The sequence below is a fragment of the Nicotiana tomentosiformis genome, chromosome 7 (genome assembly GCF_000390325.3).
Source record: "Nicotiana tomentosiformis chromosome 7, ASM39032v3, whole genome shotgun sequence".
NCBI lineage: Eukaryota > Viridiplantae > Streptophyta > Magnoliopsida > Solanales > Solanaceae > Nicotiana > Nicotiana tomentosiformis.
The window spans coordinates 123,854,277-123,871,616 of record NC_090818.1 but is presented as its reverse complement, the minus strand read 5'-3'; the positions used below and the strand labels follow the sequence as shown (position 1 = coordinate 123,871,616).

The following is a 17,340-nucleotide window of genomic DNA, read 5'->3' as shown; positions in this document are numbered from 1 at the left end:
GGCAAAGCTTCAATCTAGTTAGCATTGATTTGACTTCCAAATAAATGGTAGGGCTATTTGCAACTGAGTCAAAATATGGCAAAGCTTCAAGGAATGTTTGTTAATACCTTTTTTATTTGATTAACTTGACTTATGTCCATTTTGTACAGTATAATCTGTCTCAAGTCAAATAAAGAAGGAAACCTACAGTAGGTTAATAACCAGCATCAAAATAACATTATAATCTAAACAAATAAAATTCTCCGAATATTGAATATGAATAATTTATTTATTTCGATTGTCCAATTTAAATACTCCATTCAGAATTGATTATATAATTTGCAGTCAAAGTGCTTACGGATTATTTAAGGGAGAGAAATCTGTACCTTACAAGAATAGTTAAATTTTCAAAGAATGAACTCAATTATTGTAATTCTCAACTATATTTTTGAGCATGTCATGATTTTTTTCTTTGTCACGCTAATGCATGCTTCATTATAAAACGAATATCTGCTTTTTGTCTACCCTAAGGCCTACTCGAATCATCTAAAGAGAAAAAAATCTTTAAGTTATACTGTTTCTGCCAGTTGTACTCCTCCATTTTAAAAGAATGAACTTGTTTTTTTTATAGTTTGTTTTGAAACGAATTATTTTTTAAAATTTAAAAATAATGTAACTTTAAATTTTTAAGTTACCCAAATAATTAAAACAGTGTTAAACCGTTTATGATAATACAAAATTCCTTTTTGACTTGTCTCAAATAATAATGACTCCATTATCTTTTAGACTGTCAAGTATTCATAACTGATGTGAAAAAGCAAAACACAATTGATGGGCTGTCAAAGACTCTCTCTAACTTTTTCGACAGCCTTTTGTTTTTTCCACACCAACCATTCCTAATTTCCCTTGGCGTGATTTCCGCTACCTCACTCTGCCTCTTTTCATATCTGCTGAGTCAAATGACAAAATTTGCTACTGCATACTTTTAATTGGTTTTTCTCTTACCAGGATATTTAGGCTGTTCATAAAGTCATTTGAGGTTGTAATAATCAATAATCATAACATATTCCGATGCATAAAATATCTCGTGGTCATTCAGGGTCCGAAAAAGGACTGCATCCTAAAAGATATAATATAAATATTCTATCCTAACGTAAATATTACTGACTACTTTCACGACTCTAATCCGTAACTTATAGGTCACACGGAGACAACTTACGCGCGTTCAAGCATCCCCCTTCAAATTTTCTAAATGATTGTCATAGCAAAATTGATAGGAGTGGATTGATGATGTGACGTTTTGTTTTCCTTTTGTGGGCTAGAGATTGTAGAAAATAAGAGATATAATCTGAGAGAAAGACTTCTATAGGTTATTTATACGAATTTATGACAGTACGTACTGCTCTTTCTATTATGGCATAGTCAAGAAGAGTAGAATTTTACAAAGTTCCCTAAATTATAAGTTGAATAATAAATTAAAGATAATGTAGAAGAAACAAGAATTAACTGAGAAATACAAAGGCGTCGGTCCTTTGGATATATCCATAGTTGGATAGTAGTGCCTTTACTCATTTCTTTAAAAGAACTTCGTATTTAGTTTCTTTCCCCTTTTTTTCACTAGCATAATTAAGCAAGCAAAGAAGATAAATTGCATGATACTTACCGAGTAAACATTATCTTTTGTACTCATACACACTTCTACATACTTTGTGCAGATATTGATCTGGATACAAGCAGAACCCAAGAGAGAGCTCATTATAATCAAACACCTCTATAACATCCTCGTTTGTTCCAAATATTTTTGGATGTTATAGCGAAGTGCTGTTATAGAAGACATATATTATAACATAACATAAATATTGATTCCGGAAAAGCTTGACTTTTATAGTGAAGTGTTTTTATATAAGGATGCTGTTATAGAGAGATATGACGGTAGTTGATTACTTGAGAGACTTGAGGTAGAACTTTTTGTCCGTCTGTAGCACCTTGGAAGCACTTTCCTCTATCTATTATCGAGACAAGCATCCATAAAACCCAAACAAGGTATTGTATCCTAGCAAGTTAGAATTTCCGTTCTCAACCTAGCAAGTTTTTTTTTTAATAACTGGAAAATCTCAAAAGGCCAACGGTATATAATTAGAATTTGGCGGATAATGAGTCTGCCCCCTCTTTCGTGTTGCACTCTTCTACTTCTTTGAAGTGGAACTTCAATTTTCTTATCCTGGTATTGGACTTCCATTCAAATACTTCAAACTTGAAGTAAAGAAAAAGAAAAAGGAAAGACTGAAAAGATTGACTTACATATCTTCAGACCCCCAAAATAGTATATTACTCTATTTAGTATGTCTATTTAAGCGTGATCATACTATTAACCTCGACGCATGCTAAGTCATTTTTAGTTCTAAGACAGCAAAAATTGGATTCGCAGTAAGGCGTGGGAATGCCAATTTATAATGAGTTTGACCTCTCCCAATATCCCATATAACCACCAGTTCCTGTTGCTTTCCTGCCTTAACTTATCTCATTGCACATGTTTAATCCATCCTACAACACTGGTCTAGTGAAATTAATCTACACTTGTAACAATCTGTTTTAAGTTAGATCCAATTATCGTCTTCCCATGTTATACAACTTGTTGCCTCTTGAGTATAAGTCATCGCGGGTTCAACTTGGAACTCCATGTCCATTGCATCCACAATGTTCTTCCCTCTAGATCTCTTTAAATTAACCTCAGAGTTTCGCGTAAGATGAAGGTAAATGCCACACATATATCAAGAAAATGTTAGCTAACCCTTCCTGTTTGATCAATCAGTGTACCCACCTGCTCTCCACATAACGCTCTTGATATATTTCCAGGCCCATGAAGATTGAAAATAACAACTGCAAGAAAAGCAAAGCATGTCAAGAACAATTATTCTTCAGACTGAAACTAAACACACTTCCATGAAGTAAAGTAGCTGAAGATAGAATGATATAGGAGCAAATAGTTCTATAGGATAATGTTGGCGATGATAGAGCCATTCAAGAAATACAGACCAGGAATTGCATTCTCCTCGCATAATGTAACAGCCATCAGATCCAAGGGGGAAGCACCTCCAGAAACCAGCTCCCTGAAGGAAATATGCTCAGCAGCAACATTATTATTATTTCGGGAGTCACAAACGTCGACACCTTCTACATTTGTACCCTTGAGTAGTGCATCGGCATGAACTGGAGAAGGAAAACTTTGAATCATTAACCACTCTTAAATAGTAAAAACAGAGATTCCGAGTGTAACATTTCGTACTTTCAGAAGCTCTGAGTGCTGCAGCTGTATCGGTAGAGAAGAGCGGATTCCCTGTGCCAGCTCCAATACCACCAAAGATCACAACTCTACCTTTTTCAAGATGTCGTATAGCCCGTTGCCTACTGTATGGCTCAGCAAGCTCAGGCATGGAAAATGCACTTTGCACACGAGTCTGCACACCCAACTTTTCTAATGCCGACTGCAGCAGTATCGAGTTCATCATAGTTGCCATCATTCTGCTCAAGGTTAGGAAATCATAGGCACAATTAGTTCATTAGAGAAACGAATGGAAAATACCATTACTATGCCAAGAAAGTGAGAGCAAACTTTCTCACATTCAGTAGACTAGACCAACTTTCCTGTCAACACAACCTAGCTTATGCTTCCAATAATCCAATCAAAATGATAAAGAACTTGACTGCAACTCAAGCTCCTCCTACCTTCATGTCTCCCGAACTCCTGTTAAACCTTGCTCACAACCACATGCCCATCCACCTACAAACTCCGATAATCCTCCCCTCCCCCTGCAACTTGCCTCCATGTCCTGCAAACCACCATTCCCCACCCCAAGCAACTAATGGGTTAGTAGCCACTTGCATGGGATAGAGCCATAAAGGTGAGGGTGCAACGGGAGCTAGCAAGTATCTTGAGGGGGGAAAACGGCAGCATGCCACGAAGGTCGAGGAGGGGTAGGCAGACAAAGCAAGTGGAGATTGTCAAAGCTAGTAGACATTTAAAATCAAATTTAGGGGATGGAATGGTGATTTAATCCAGTTTCATTTTCTTTATCGCAAAAGTAGCCTTGGTTCTTCCATTAGCCATATTCAAATTGAACTTTTTGTCATATTGAACTAGTTACTTTAGCCCGAAATCGCATAACCAAGGCACCTTAAATCAAGTAACGCCCATGTTGTAGAAGCATGTACACCAAAGTTATATTTCAAATAAAATAAAACACATCAACAGACCTATTCCACAGTTGTTAAAAGTTCAACCCCTATAATTTATATTACAAATCACTAAAAAAGTTGCCCTGCACATCACAGACCTGACTCTCTAGATACTGTTTTATTTTTCCTTTTTTCTCTTGCACTTTCAACCATTCCGTCATTCCAATATCAACATGCACCAAGACTAAGGATACAAATGAAGGAATCTTAAGATATCATAATAATTAAAGCTCACAAAAATATTCAACCAAAACAACGAGATTCCATAGATATAAATAGCATAGAAACAAAACTACAAGCAGGATATAGAAACTAGAAACATTCACTGGACTATCAAGATCATCCGTTCTATGAGGTGTGATTTTATCATTCCGCCTCTTATACGAAAATAAACCAAATGAATAATAGTATTACTTATAGTTAATAATAGAATCGTAAATCACAAATTAGACAGGAGGAGATTACCCAATTTGATAGGCAGTACATCGATCCAATCCAGTTGAAGTCACCCATGTGTCTCCACAAAAGAAATTGCGTCCGCCAACAACTATTGCCACCTAAGGCAACAATTCACATGCACGTTCAAGGGAATCTGAATACGGCAAAAGTGCTACTCCTTGGGAAAAAAAATAAGAAGCTTTTCTGACTGATACCTCTATACCAAGACGGCAAGCTATTGAGACTTCTCTAGCAACTAGCATGGCCACCTGGCATATTTCAAAGATAAAAACTTTATTATCAGCATTTACAATAAAGAAAAGAACACTTAACTCCTTTATAGATACATGACAAAGTACGACATCTCACTTAATTAGGAAACAGAATCCAAAATGTAGCAGCAATTAATATGAGAACTTCTTGCTTACCAAATTGACTTTTCTCACACAGGCTGAAAATGTTTTACCCATTTATCATGTTGGTAATATTGACATTACGTTTTGTGATAAATCCACTTTCTTAGGAGGTCATACAGCTCTCACTCAAGTGGTCATATAACAAGATTTCTTCATTGAATACAGAGTAAGAGAGTAATAACCCTTTTTTCCGAGAAGGTAATAAGAAAGTAATACCCCCTCCAATGAGAAAATCTAAAGTTTCTAGTCGACCCAAAATTAAAAGCATCATCTAAGATTACATTGATAGCTGTTTTAGGCCAACCTACTTCCACAGCAGTTTGAATTCAACTGGTAAAATATCTTAGGCAAAGGCGAAAAATAGGGCACAATTTTAAAGGAAAAAAGATTCATATATGAAATAAAAATTTGTTGGGATTAAGTTTTAGTCATGTTAGTACGTTTACTCAGTGGCGGAGCCAGAATTTTCGTTAAGGGGTGTCAAAATATATAAAAGTAAATATATCAAAAAATTAAGGGGAGTCAATGCATAGTATATTTATATATAATTTATATTTTTACCTAGCCACACAGTGTATTTTTCTCGCGAAGGGGTATCATTTGACACCCCTTAGTATAACGTGGCTCCGCCACTGCGTTTACTTTAGGTCCAATGTTCGATAGGAGTCTTAAAGTCTTGTCAGAGAGTTATATGCCGGTAGAAAATACAGAAAACTTCTAGTGCTAGAGAAACTAAATGTTTATAATATTTGACTCGACTCACATTGAGTGACATGAACAATGAAGGTTCAGACAGCCACCTCCATTGAGTAGTAGTAGTTGTTGTTACTGTAAAGGTTCAGTCTCTAGACTGTTAAATGCCACATTAACTAATAGCCAAACTGTAGGAAAAAACCCTTCCTCAACATTACCATCATTTTACAGTGCCGGAAAGACACGTTTAACTTCTTGACCTAAATACATTGTACTACATTCATTTTGCAAATATAAGTTAATCCTCCAATTTTGCAATAGGTAAGTCTCCATCAAGAGATCCACTGATCTGTCATCTAACTTTGCGTGTAAAAAATGACAATATTATGTAATATCTTGAATGTGTTTGTTTGGTACACTCAGAATGAAATATATTCACATAGGCATCCTCTCCAAACTATCATTAAATTTTTCAAACCCAATTCATCTCTTCCAAGATTAAACCAGTCTTGCTTCAAATTATAGAGAGAACATTGGAAGTAAATAAACCTTTGGATCAAGGTTGTTTGGGTCATTAGCGTTTGGCGTGGCTCCAGCTAGTGCAGCACCACTAATTTTAAGAACTACCCTTCTCCACCTTGGACCCATAGAAGATTTTGACTTTACAATCTGTCCACTGGGACCAGGCACTGCTGTTCCATATCTGAAGCAGGTTTAGGAGGAACAGAAATGTTAGAATTAGTAGTAGTAGAAGAAGAAGAAGAAGAACTGTATTCAAGTATTTTATATGCAGATTCCCACTAGCAAATAGAAGCTATATCAAAGAAAGTAAAGACAAGGAACTCCAGTTTTTGCTTTGATCAAACTAATATACATCTTAACTGTTTAGTTCTGTATCATGGATAACTTGAAAAGTAAAAACATATTCTATAAAACAATTGAAAATTTCAAGCTTCCCAATCAATTAGAACATCATATCTAATTAATATGAGTCACACGCGGACTTAAAAATGGTACAGCTCACTCCAAGCTGAGGAAGATTACGACTTTGATAAACAGTTTTGCTACGTATCATAAAGAAAAGGTCAATTCATTTCAGCAATGGCAGATCAACCTTGTTATACATCAACCCTCAATATTCTGAAGGGATATTATCAAATCAATCAATCAACTACACCTCAATCCCAACCCATTAGGGTCCGTTATATGAATCATCTATATCCATTCCACTCAATATATCAAAAAACTTTTATCCAATGCAAGAAAAAGAATCAAATTGTTATACAATTAGAAGTTTAGAACTGCCAAGTAAAGAAAGCAGTGGCGGATGTAGATTTAGTGCTACAGGAACATAGATATATATGTGGAAAACAAAAGAATTTCAACACTATTAGTTTCTGAACTCGTAATTTTAGAAGTACAGTGAGTTTAGTGCTAAGATTCTGAAACCTCAAGTTAAAATCCTGAATCCGCCTTAGAAAAGGTATTACCTTTTAGATTGTCTGCCAATGCTAGAGTTGGTAACTGCAACAATGGCTTTGTCCTCTTCAGATGTAGACGTAGCCTTTCCTGATACTGAATTCCCAACAATTTGCTCCATTTGCTTGAACCAAGGCCAATGACTCATCGTGATTCCGCCGTTACTCATCCGATGTCTTTCCAATTTATACCTTTTTTTCAAATTATCAACTTTATTCTTACACTGTTCCACACTCTTCGATTGCTTCTCACACCTTTCGCTCACCATCGCCGCCACTTCTTCCCAATCTCTCCCTCTCAAATTTCCTCTATTCAATTGCACAAACTTCTCCATGTATGCCTCTAATAAACACGCTATTGCCGTATCGCTCCATTCTTCTCTGTCCTTCCGGAACTCTCCGCTGCCGCTGCCGCCGGAGGCGGCTGAGGAGGAAGTGATTTTTGATCTTTTGTAATTATACGGCGTTCCGTTATCGCTGATATCCTCTCGATCCGTTCGTTTGTTGTCGTTTGATTGATTGAGCCTCGATCTGTTAACGTCACCGTCGTTTTCGAACGGATTAGAATCGGTATCGTACGGATTCACTCCGATATGATACGATGGCGTGTTGTTATTGTCGCTGTAACCGTCACCGTCTTCATCGCCGGAAATGTTTTTCGGACTACCGCTGGAGATCGGCGGGGCGTGTATTTGCGCCGGCTTGTAACGGTGGGAGAAAGGTTGATGGTGGTGGTGGTAAGCAGGATTGGAAGGGTGGGTGGTGGTGGTGGTAGGAGTGACGGTGACGGCGGCGTTATCGTCACCGAGGAGTGAGAAATCGTCGTCACAAGAAGCCATGAGTGGACGTTAGTTAGGGTATGGAACGGAGAGAATAGACGACGTGAAAGGTAACGTTTGTGGGTTTCACCGTTAATGCACTTCATTTGAGAAGATGGAACCGTTACAGATGTTACGATTGACGAGTCCGTTAGGTAGGGCAGTCACGTGATTGGGCCCCTTAAGTTACAACTTACAATTGCATATGAAGAAATGGGTTCTACTATTTTGCACCCTCACGTTTTTTTTTTTTTTTTTTATATTATAGATTATGATTGCATTATGGTAGATTGTTTATATCATATCCGTATGGTATGATTCTTTCCGAGGTCATATGTGAATACAGAATATTTTGTGTACCGAGCTATCCTTTTTAGTAGTATCTCATTCAATTTATGAGATATCTATTATAAAAGGAATATTGATTTTATGACAATATAAATATTTTTTCAGTTAATTATATGTTTCAATTTACAAGAGATTCGTAAAAAATAACATTGGAGATCGATATGAATTACAATACATCTTTATAAGATCATTTTTTATATGCATCTCGTAATATGTAATAAAAAATCGTTTTATCTAATTTACCTTCTACAAGTTCGGATAACATTTAACTCGATCCATGAAAATTTAAACAAATAAGAATAAATTACCTAACGTTTTGTTTTGCTCTGTTAGGATTTTGCCACCTTAAGTATAGTATACTAAATGGAATTAAACATCATTCTTTAGAATATCTGCACATTATCGTCCGTCCTATATTAATACAAAGCACATTGATTTATGCTATGACTTTAGCAAACAAAACACTGATCTTGTGGTCAAAAGGTTTAAAATAAAATGCTAAGATCAAGAGGTTTAAACTCAAATCTCTATAGAATTGGATTCGCTTCCTAGTGATGTGTGCTACAATGTATTCTCAAGCATATGGTATTCAAAGCTCACCTGTCTAAAACTAATGCAACTTCACGTTACATAACATCCCTTTGAGGAGGAAGCGTTCCGTATTAAAATTCTTTTATTCTAATCATTGATAACAAAATAATAATAATCTTCGCATAAGATCCTGCATAAAATAATATAATGTTTGGTTTGTCACATAACTATTGATCCGTGATTTTAAATAATCGTGCATAACTAATATGTAAACCAAATAACCTCTTAGGATCCAAAAAAAAAATATATATATTTCACTTCGGATGTCTCAACGACGACCACTACAGGAGACTAGAAAGTGTAATGAACGTCAACAAGTGATAATAAACAAACGACTAGTGATAATAAACAAACGACTTTCTCAGTTCTTATATATGCAATATTTATTTTCCTCTTACTATAGCTCTCTTTTTTTATTATATGTATCTTCATTTTATGTACTTTTTGTTTACCCGTAAAATAGTACAGTTTAATTTGTACGTTGTTTATAGACAAGCGAATCGATTTGATCCCAAAATGATAAATAAATTAAATAAAATGAAAGACTTAGCATTGAAATCGAGATAAAGTAGCAGATAGCTTTGGTTCCGGGAGCAGAGCTTCCGGAGGCAGTAATAAAAGTTTGAGTAGGCAAGAAATAAAGTATTATTGAGCTTTTGAATAGTATATAGCATAAGTTTGTCATAAATTCTGTGTCCTTACAATGGCTGTTGAAATCACTATTTATAATTGCACTTAGGGAACAAGTCCTAGGATCAAGCCCCTCTTAAATGACAATTATAAGGGTCATTGAAGAATGTGTAACGGCAGGCTATGCATGTCATAATTCTCTATAATTGGCAGTGTATTTAATATTGCAGAATATTCTTCATTGAATGCTACCGGATGGCAGACACTCGTTTATCTTCATTAGCAATATTCCTTTCGGGGGCTCCCTAGTGCTAACCGAAGTTGCTGCCCCCGGTCTTGGTCTCCACCTGTCTCACTTTCCGTCTACCTCTGGTTCCACGTGTCACTCTATTATTTGAGTATTTAATATGAACCGATTTTACCTTATACAGATAGTCTCCCTACTTTCCGGTGGCACATCCTTGTGTCATCGGGAAGTTGGTGAAGATACCTTTCAAGGTGGAAAATTTTTTGATCTCTTCTGAAAAGTTTCTGACGCTTGATTAGACGCACGTCTCTCCGCATTTAAAGCCCCGAGCACGCGTCACTCCACGATTTAGCAGTACTTTTGCCGGTTCTCGAGGTAATCATGGCCACGATTTTAGCCGTCTATTCCTTTACTTATACGCCTCACCCTTCTTCTTTTACACTTCATAATTTTTCAAAACTCTTTCAACTTCTTTGCATCCAACTTCTCCTAGCTTTCACTCCTCTTTATTCTTCTTTTTCAAATAACTCCTACTTCCATCTACTAACCATGGTTTCCTCCTCCAAGAACTCCAGTTCTTCAAAAAACAAAGAAAGCACAAATGATGATGTTCCTCCTACACTGAGCACCATTATCCCCAAAAAGCTCAATACAACCAAGGATTTTGAAGAGAAATTTCCTTCTGCTAACTCCCGCACATAGGTTGTTGGTGTGTACCCTTCTTCCATCTGTCCTTCTAGCATTCATATTGTGAAGAAAGACTGTGGTTGCCATAATTTGAACATCATTACTCCCTATCTGGCGAAGCGAGTAACTTTCCCGAAGAAGTATTTTACATACGTTTACATGTATTCCTTCACGTTGGGCCCATTCTTATTGAGCGGGGGACTTGACTCTGTAATCTTGAAGTTTTGCTTCAGCTATCAAGTCATCTTGGCACAGGTGAGCCCTTCTGTTTCGCGGACGGTAGCCTGTCTTCGGCGGCTATGCCAGGAGACGGGGGAAGAGCTATCTCTGGCTCGAATGATGAACCTTTACTCCCCAAAGATTTTTCGTAGGGGAATGATAAACTTCAGCAAATATAGTCACCATACTTTTCTCACCAGCATGGATGATGACAACGACCGTGAATGGATGGAGCAGTTCATTTTAATTGCTACCAGAGATATCATCCAGGCCACAACTCCATTGTTTCCTATGTCATGGAATCGTACACGTAAGTTTAATGTCAATCTTTTTCTAATTAAAAGTTGTTCCATATTATTACTGATCCTTCTCTTTTTATTATTTCAGTAACTCTGTGAACACTACCAAAGGTTGAAGGCTTGGACCAGTGGGTCCAGAAGATCTTGGACGTCACCATGCTCGAGACCCGCCGGTGGAAACAACTGGCCCTTAAATACGGATGGAAGGCCAAAAATTATGGTAAGTTGATTCTCGAACTTATCTTGTTTTTATCTCACATATAAGAAAACTGGCTAACTTCTCTTTTTGTTGAATTCAGGTCTTCCGCAGGGCTCTGTTACCATCCCCGAGGAGGACGTTTTACCTGATCCCGCATATGCGGCGAGGTTGTTGTAGGAGGCCTTCGCCCGAACAAGTGTCATCGGATATACTTCCGGTGCAGGTGCTTCCTATCGGAGTCCCCGGTCGGAGAACAAATAATAAAAAAGGCAATGTTCCCATACGGCTAAGGATAAAAATAAAAGGGTGAAGAATGCTGCACCTGAGTCTGTCGCAACCACTATGGTGATCTATGACAATGAGGGAGCCAGTGATGAAGGGGCTTCCCTATAGAGAAGACGACGACATGCATCAGCTTAATAGAGTGCTCAATCTGCTGAGCTAATAACACCAACCGATGACGATATCCAAGCGCTCTGGGGAGATCATGATATAATGAAGGATGCCAACTCTCGCTTTCAAGCCCCAGTCGCTGCTCCCGGTACCGTACCTCTTCCGTCTTCGGTTGATGAGAAACCAATAACTAGCACTGCTTTTGTCGCAACTGTTTCTCAACCCACTACACCATCAACTTCATCTCCTTTTTCGTCAATCATGCTTTCTCCACCAGCAACTGCCACATCATCTCCACCGGCCGTAGAAATCGAGAGGAGGATGTCCCTCCTCCCCAGTCCCCAGTCTATGAGAATTTGAGGCATAACTATTCGCCCCCCCTCCGAAGATCCTCAGAGGAGGAGGTGTGTTTCCCTCTCGGTCTCTACCGGGTGCCATTTGTTGTCCCGACCGGTGGAACTCGCTAATTACCTGAAGCCTCTGGCTTCATAGAAAGATAAGAATAAAATACATTGTCTCCCGGAGAGTGTATGATAGACAATGCCATACATCACACAACTGAGGTACGATGTTTGTTCCCTCTACTGTTTCTTCTAGCTTCGCTATGAGGGCCTTCAAAAGTTGATCCTTGATAAAGAGAAACTCATATCCGAGCAGAATCAACTATTGGCTAAGCAGGATCAAATTGTTGCTCACCTTCTGGCACTGGAAGCACAAGTTATCGAGGCTGTTGGGTAGGAGGCTCGGTTGCAGTAGAGGGAGCAAGAGGTGGTGACCCTCAGCCAAGATGCCACCCTGTTAAGGGTACAATTTCAAGAGTCCAAGGCAAAGTGGTCTGAGGTCCAAAATGTTGTTCTTGCTGTTGCCGATCGCGAGGCTACCTCTACTGAAAGACTAAATAATTTGGAGGCAGCCTTGTACTCCAAAGCTGAAGAGGTTGATGTGGAGGAAAAGTATGCCCGGATATAAGAGAAGTATATGAAGGTCATTGATCACAATAAAGTTTATAACTCCACTATCTGTGACCTTGACGCTAGCCTTTAGGCCGCTAGATCCTTGCGGAATAACCTTTCGACCGAGGTTGACCAGCTTAAGGAAGAGCTTCAGCGCCGATCGGCTTCCCTCATTGTTGAAAAAACATATTCTATGTATTGCATGAGTAGAGAAAACTTGGAAAAGGTCAAAGCGTACATCATTGACTTTGATGCTGAGATCGCCAAGGCTCGTGAGCTGGAGTCAACTGCCCGAAGGGGTCTCTCGGTCCAACTTGATGCGACTGACTCTTCTGGTTCTGGTTCCAAGTTCTCGGTAATTCAATAATAACTTGAAGGGGATGATGATGAAGGTCAAGATCTCAAGCCGGCGGCAGATCCACCTACTTCTCCTGGGGCACAGATGCTTCTCTTCCCCCGAGTTCTAAGGATGCATTAGTTTAGCTTTTTTCTTTCTTTCCTTTTTGTTTTTCACTTCATACTTTTGTATTTGTGCTACTTGGCATGTTTGTTATATAAAAGTGATTTTTCATTTAAGTATTGCGTAAATTATTTTCTTTGCATCGAGTTATGCAAGGTTTCGGGTATGTTTTTTCCTCGATAGTATTTGGATCCCCTGCATGAATTCTTTCGAAACCAACCCTTTTACTGTGAGGGTTTCATAAGAGAGGTCCCTCTTATGTTTACAGTGCTTTTAAAGAGGACGTCTCATGTTTATTTCAGCACTAGCATTTGAAGTACTTGATTAACTTTCAAATGATAAAATTAATTCATCGTTCTGACAAGAAACAAGATAAAAATAAAATGACTTTACTTTATTCCTTTCATTTTCAAAAGTACATAAGCATTCGTTGTGCTAAAAAGAAATTGCCATTACTTCTGGCTAATTTGTATAACTTATTTCTACTGGGCTGGCCGCGCAGTCCCCGGACCCGATGATACATCTTTGTTCCTGAATTTTATAGTCTCGATTTATGTGGCAGTCATGTTGCTGTATTCTCATATCATCCCCTCCCCCCCCCCCCCCCCAAGTGTTCGAATGCGAAGAGTGCAAATTTGAACACTGGAAGTTTTGTTCCTTTGAAGATCCCACTAGTGAATGGTTGGATAATCTTTGGTCTGATAGCAAGCTTCACTTATTGTTAGGAATTTTGCTAAAGACTATCTAACCCCCCCCCCCCCTTCCCCCAGTGGCTTACACTCGTGAGAGGTCGGGTAACCATTGGCCTGATAACAAACTTTATTCCTGGTAGAAACTTTGCTACCGAGCAAAAGATTATCTAACCATCCCATAATGGCTCATTGCTTCCATGCCTTATCATATAAAGGCCTTATTTATGCTAATTGTGCTTTCCCTGTAGTATGATTTCTGTCGTTTTCTCGTTAAAAACCTTGCCAGAAAAATCGAATTAGGACAAAAACTGGACGAAGGGAAAAAAGTGCAACACATACTTTCACTATAGGCGGTGCTCATCAGCAATAGTATCTTTTGAGGTGTGCCACATTCCAGTTGCTCGGCAATTTTACTCTGTCTTGATTTTCCAATTCGTATGATCATTTCCCGGTCACAACTGAAACTCGGTAGAGGCCTTCCCATGTTGGACCCAACTTTCATGCGGTGAGCTCTTGGGTATTTTGAGTCACTTTCCTTAAAACAAAGTCTCTCACTTTGAAATAACGGAGATTAGCTCTTCGATTGTAATATCTTTCCATCCTTTATTTTTGGGCCACCATCCTTATATGCGCCAAGTCCCTGCATTCGTCGACTAGCTCCAATCTAACCAACAATGCTTCGTTGTTTGCTTCCTCGTCCTCCCGAAAGTATCTCATGGTAGGTTCTTCCACTTCCACCGGGATCAGGGCTTCTGTTCGTATACGATAGAGAAAGGCATCTCTCACATGCTTGATTTGTCCGTTGTTCAGTACGCCCATAGCACTCCTGGTAACTCTTCAGGCCATTTGCCTTTGGCCGCTTCCAATCTCTTTTTGAGATTCTGAATAATTACTTTGTTCGTTGATTTTGCCTAGTCATTTGCGCTTGGGTAGTATGGCGATGATGTGATTCTTTTGATTTTTAGGTCTTCAAGGAATTTTGTAACATTTGTGCCTATGAATTGTGGCCCGTTGTCACAAGATATCTCTTTTGGTATCTCGAACCTGCAAATTATGTTCTCTCATAGGAAATCGACTACTTCGCGCTAGCCAATATTTTGGGAAGGACCTGCTTCAGCCCACTAAGAAATTTAGTCAGTTAAAATCAAAAGAAATCTTACCTTACTGGGAGTCGGCGGCAGCGGACCGACTATGTCCATCCCCTATTTCATGAATTATCAGGGCGACAAAACCGAGTGCAATAGTTCTGTTGGTTGATGCACCAACGGTGCATGGCATTGACACTTATCGCATTTCTGAATATATGTATTAGAATCTTGTTCCATCCGGGGCCAGTAGTATCCTACCCTAATTAGCTTTAATACCAAGGAATCTGCACCCGAATGATTTCCACAGATTCCTTCGTGATTTTTTCTCTCATGATGTAATTAGCCTCGGAGGCTCCTAAACATCGGGCCAACGGGCCTTGAAAAGAATTCCTATATAATTGGCCTCCCTTAAAGTAGTAACGGGTTGCTTTAGTGTGCAACGCCCGGGATGCCTTGGGATCTTCGGGTAGTTTTCCGTGCTCGACATAGTCAATGATCTTATTCTTATAGTCCCCGATCAAATTGGTCGTGTTTACTTCATAACATCCGTCCACATCCAATACTGAATTCATAAGTTGGACAACCGTACCGGAGTTTGATCCATTAATTTCCGTGGATGAACTCAGATTAGCTATTGCATCTACTTCCGCACTTTCTTCCCTCGGGATGTGAGTGATTTACTATCCCCTAAACCGTGCGAGCAGAATCTGGACTTTCACTCCATATTGTTGCATTCTTCCTCTTTGGCGCCGAAGATTCCGTAGACCTAATTTACTACTAGTTGGGAATCACATTTGATTTCTATGACCTCGGAGTCCAGTCCTCGGGCTAGCTCGAGTCCGGTAATCAAGGCCCCATACTCCGCTTTGTTGTAAGTCAAGGGAACAATTCTTATGGCTTGCCTCAAGATTTCTCCCGAAGGCCTGATTAGTACTACACTGAGACCGGACCCTTTCACGTGGAAGCTCCGTCCATAAACAAGGTCTAGACATTTAAAATAAGGCCTAAGCTTTCGAGCGGAGACTACGAGAGCTAAGGCCATTTTTTCTAGGTGTAGTTAGCGAGTTTTTGCTCCCGTTAAAATTTTAGTTACATAATAAATAGGAGATTGCGTACTTTCATCTTCACGAACTAAAACGGTAAGTGCTGCTACTTCTGAGACCGCTAAGTAAATGAGCAATTGTTCACCTTCCTCCGATTTTGATAGTAATGGAAGGCTCGATAAATACCTTTTCAAATCTTTCAGAGCCTGCTGGAATTCCGGAGCCCATTCGAAGTTGTTGTTCTTCTTCAGAAGTGAGAAGAAGTGATGACACTTTTCTGAAGACCGGGAAATGAACCTGCTCAAAGCGGCCAATCTTCCTGTTAACCTTTGAACCTCTTTCATATTTGATAGTTGGTTGAGGATGTCCTCAATGGCTTTAATTTTATCGGGATTGACTTCGATCGCCCTTTGTGACACCAGGAACCACAAGAACTTGCCGGAGCTGACTCCGAATGCACACTTTTCGCGGTTAAGCTTCATTTTGTGCTTCCTTAGTATGTCAAAGGTTTCTTGGAGATGTTTAAGATGATCACCTGCTTTCAAAGACTTAATCAGCATATCATCTATGTAAACTTCCATTATTTTCCCTATTTTATTTTTCAAACATTTTGTTTATAAGCCTTTGGTAGGTGGCTCCGGCGTTCTTAAGTCCTAAAAGCATCATATTATAGCAATATGTGCCAAAGTTCTTTATTAACGAAGTTTTTTCCCGATCTTCCGGGTTTATTTTGATTTGGTTGTACTCAGAATAGGCATCGAGGAAACTCATCAACTCGTGCCTGGTCGTCGCATCAATCATTTGATCAATGTTTGGCAATGGAAATGAGTCTTTTTGGCACGCCTTATTTAGATCCTTATAATCTACGCATATGTGAAATTTAGTATTCTTTTTTAGAACTACTACTGCATTAGCCATCCAGTCAGGATACTTTACCTCCCGGATTGAACCGATATCAAGCAATCGAGTTACCTCTTTTTTGACAAATTTGTTTCTGACCTCGGCAATATGGTATTTCTTCTGCCTTACCGGAGGGATGTTATGATCCAGGCTTAACTTATGCCCAGCCACCTTTGGAAGAATACCTGTCATATCCGCATGTGACTACGCAAAGCAGTCAAAGTTAAATTTAAGAAATTCTATAAATCCTTACCTGAGCTCGGGGTTTAATCCTGTCCCCAAATGGAACTTCCTCTCCAAGAACTTTTCGAACAATGCGACTTGCTCGAGATCTTCCATTGTGGATTTGGTTGCGTTTGTTTCTTCTGATACCTGGAAATATCTTGGTACCTAATAGGATTCCTACAACTCTTCCCCCTTGTTGACTTCGTTCGGCTGAGGAGAAGGCGTCGATTACTTTAATTTCTATGCCACATGATCCTTCCCTTTGCTACTACAAACTAAGATAGCGCTCATCTCCCTTGCCGTCGATT

The 17,340-nt window shown here is 38.9% G+C and overlaps 1 protein-coding gene across 1 annotated transcript; it reads right to left on the bottom strand.

Moving 5' to 3' along the window:
- Positions 1-2,400: 2,400 nt before the first annotated feature.
- On the bottom strand, positions 2,401-8,269 carry LOC104111397 (uncharacterized). The gene is made up of 7 exons (XM_009621086.4): positions 7,253-8,269; positions 6,312-6,465; positions 4,869-4,922; positions 4,681-4,772; positions 3,266-3,501; positions 3,016-3,189; positions 2,401-2,859 (listed from the first exon to the last, which is right to left on the bottom strand). Exons 1-7 carry the CDS (start codon positions 8,077-8,079, stop codon positions 2,762-2,764), a joined length of 1,635 nt encoding a protein of 544 aa, XP_009619381.1. The 5' UTR covers positions 8,080-8,269; the 3' UTR covers positions 2,401-2,761.
- Positions 8,270-17,340: the final 9,071 nt, after the last annotated feature.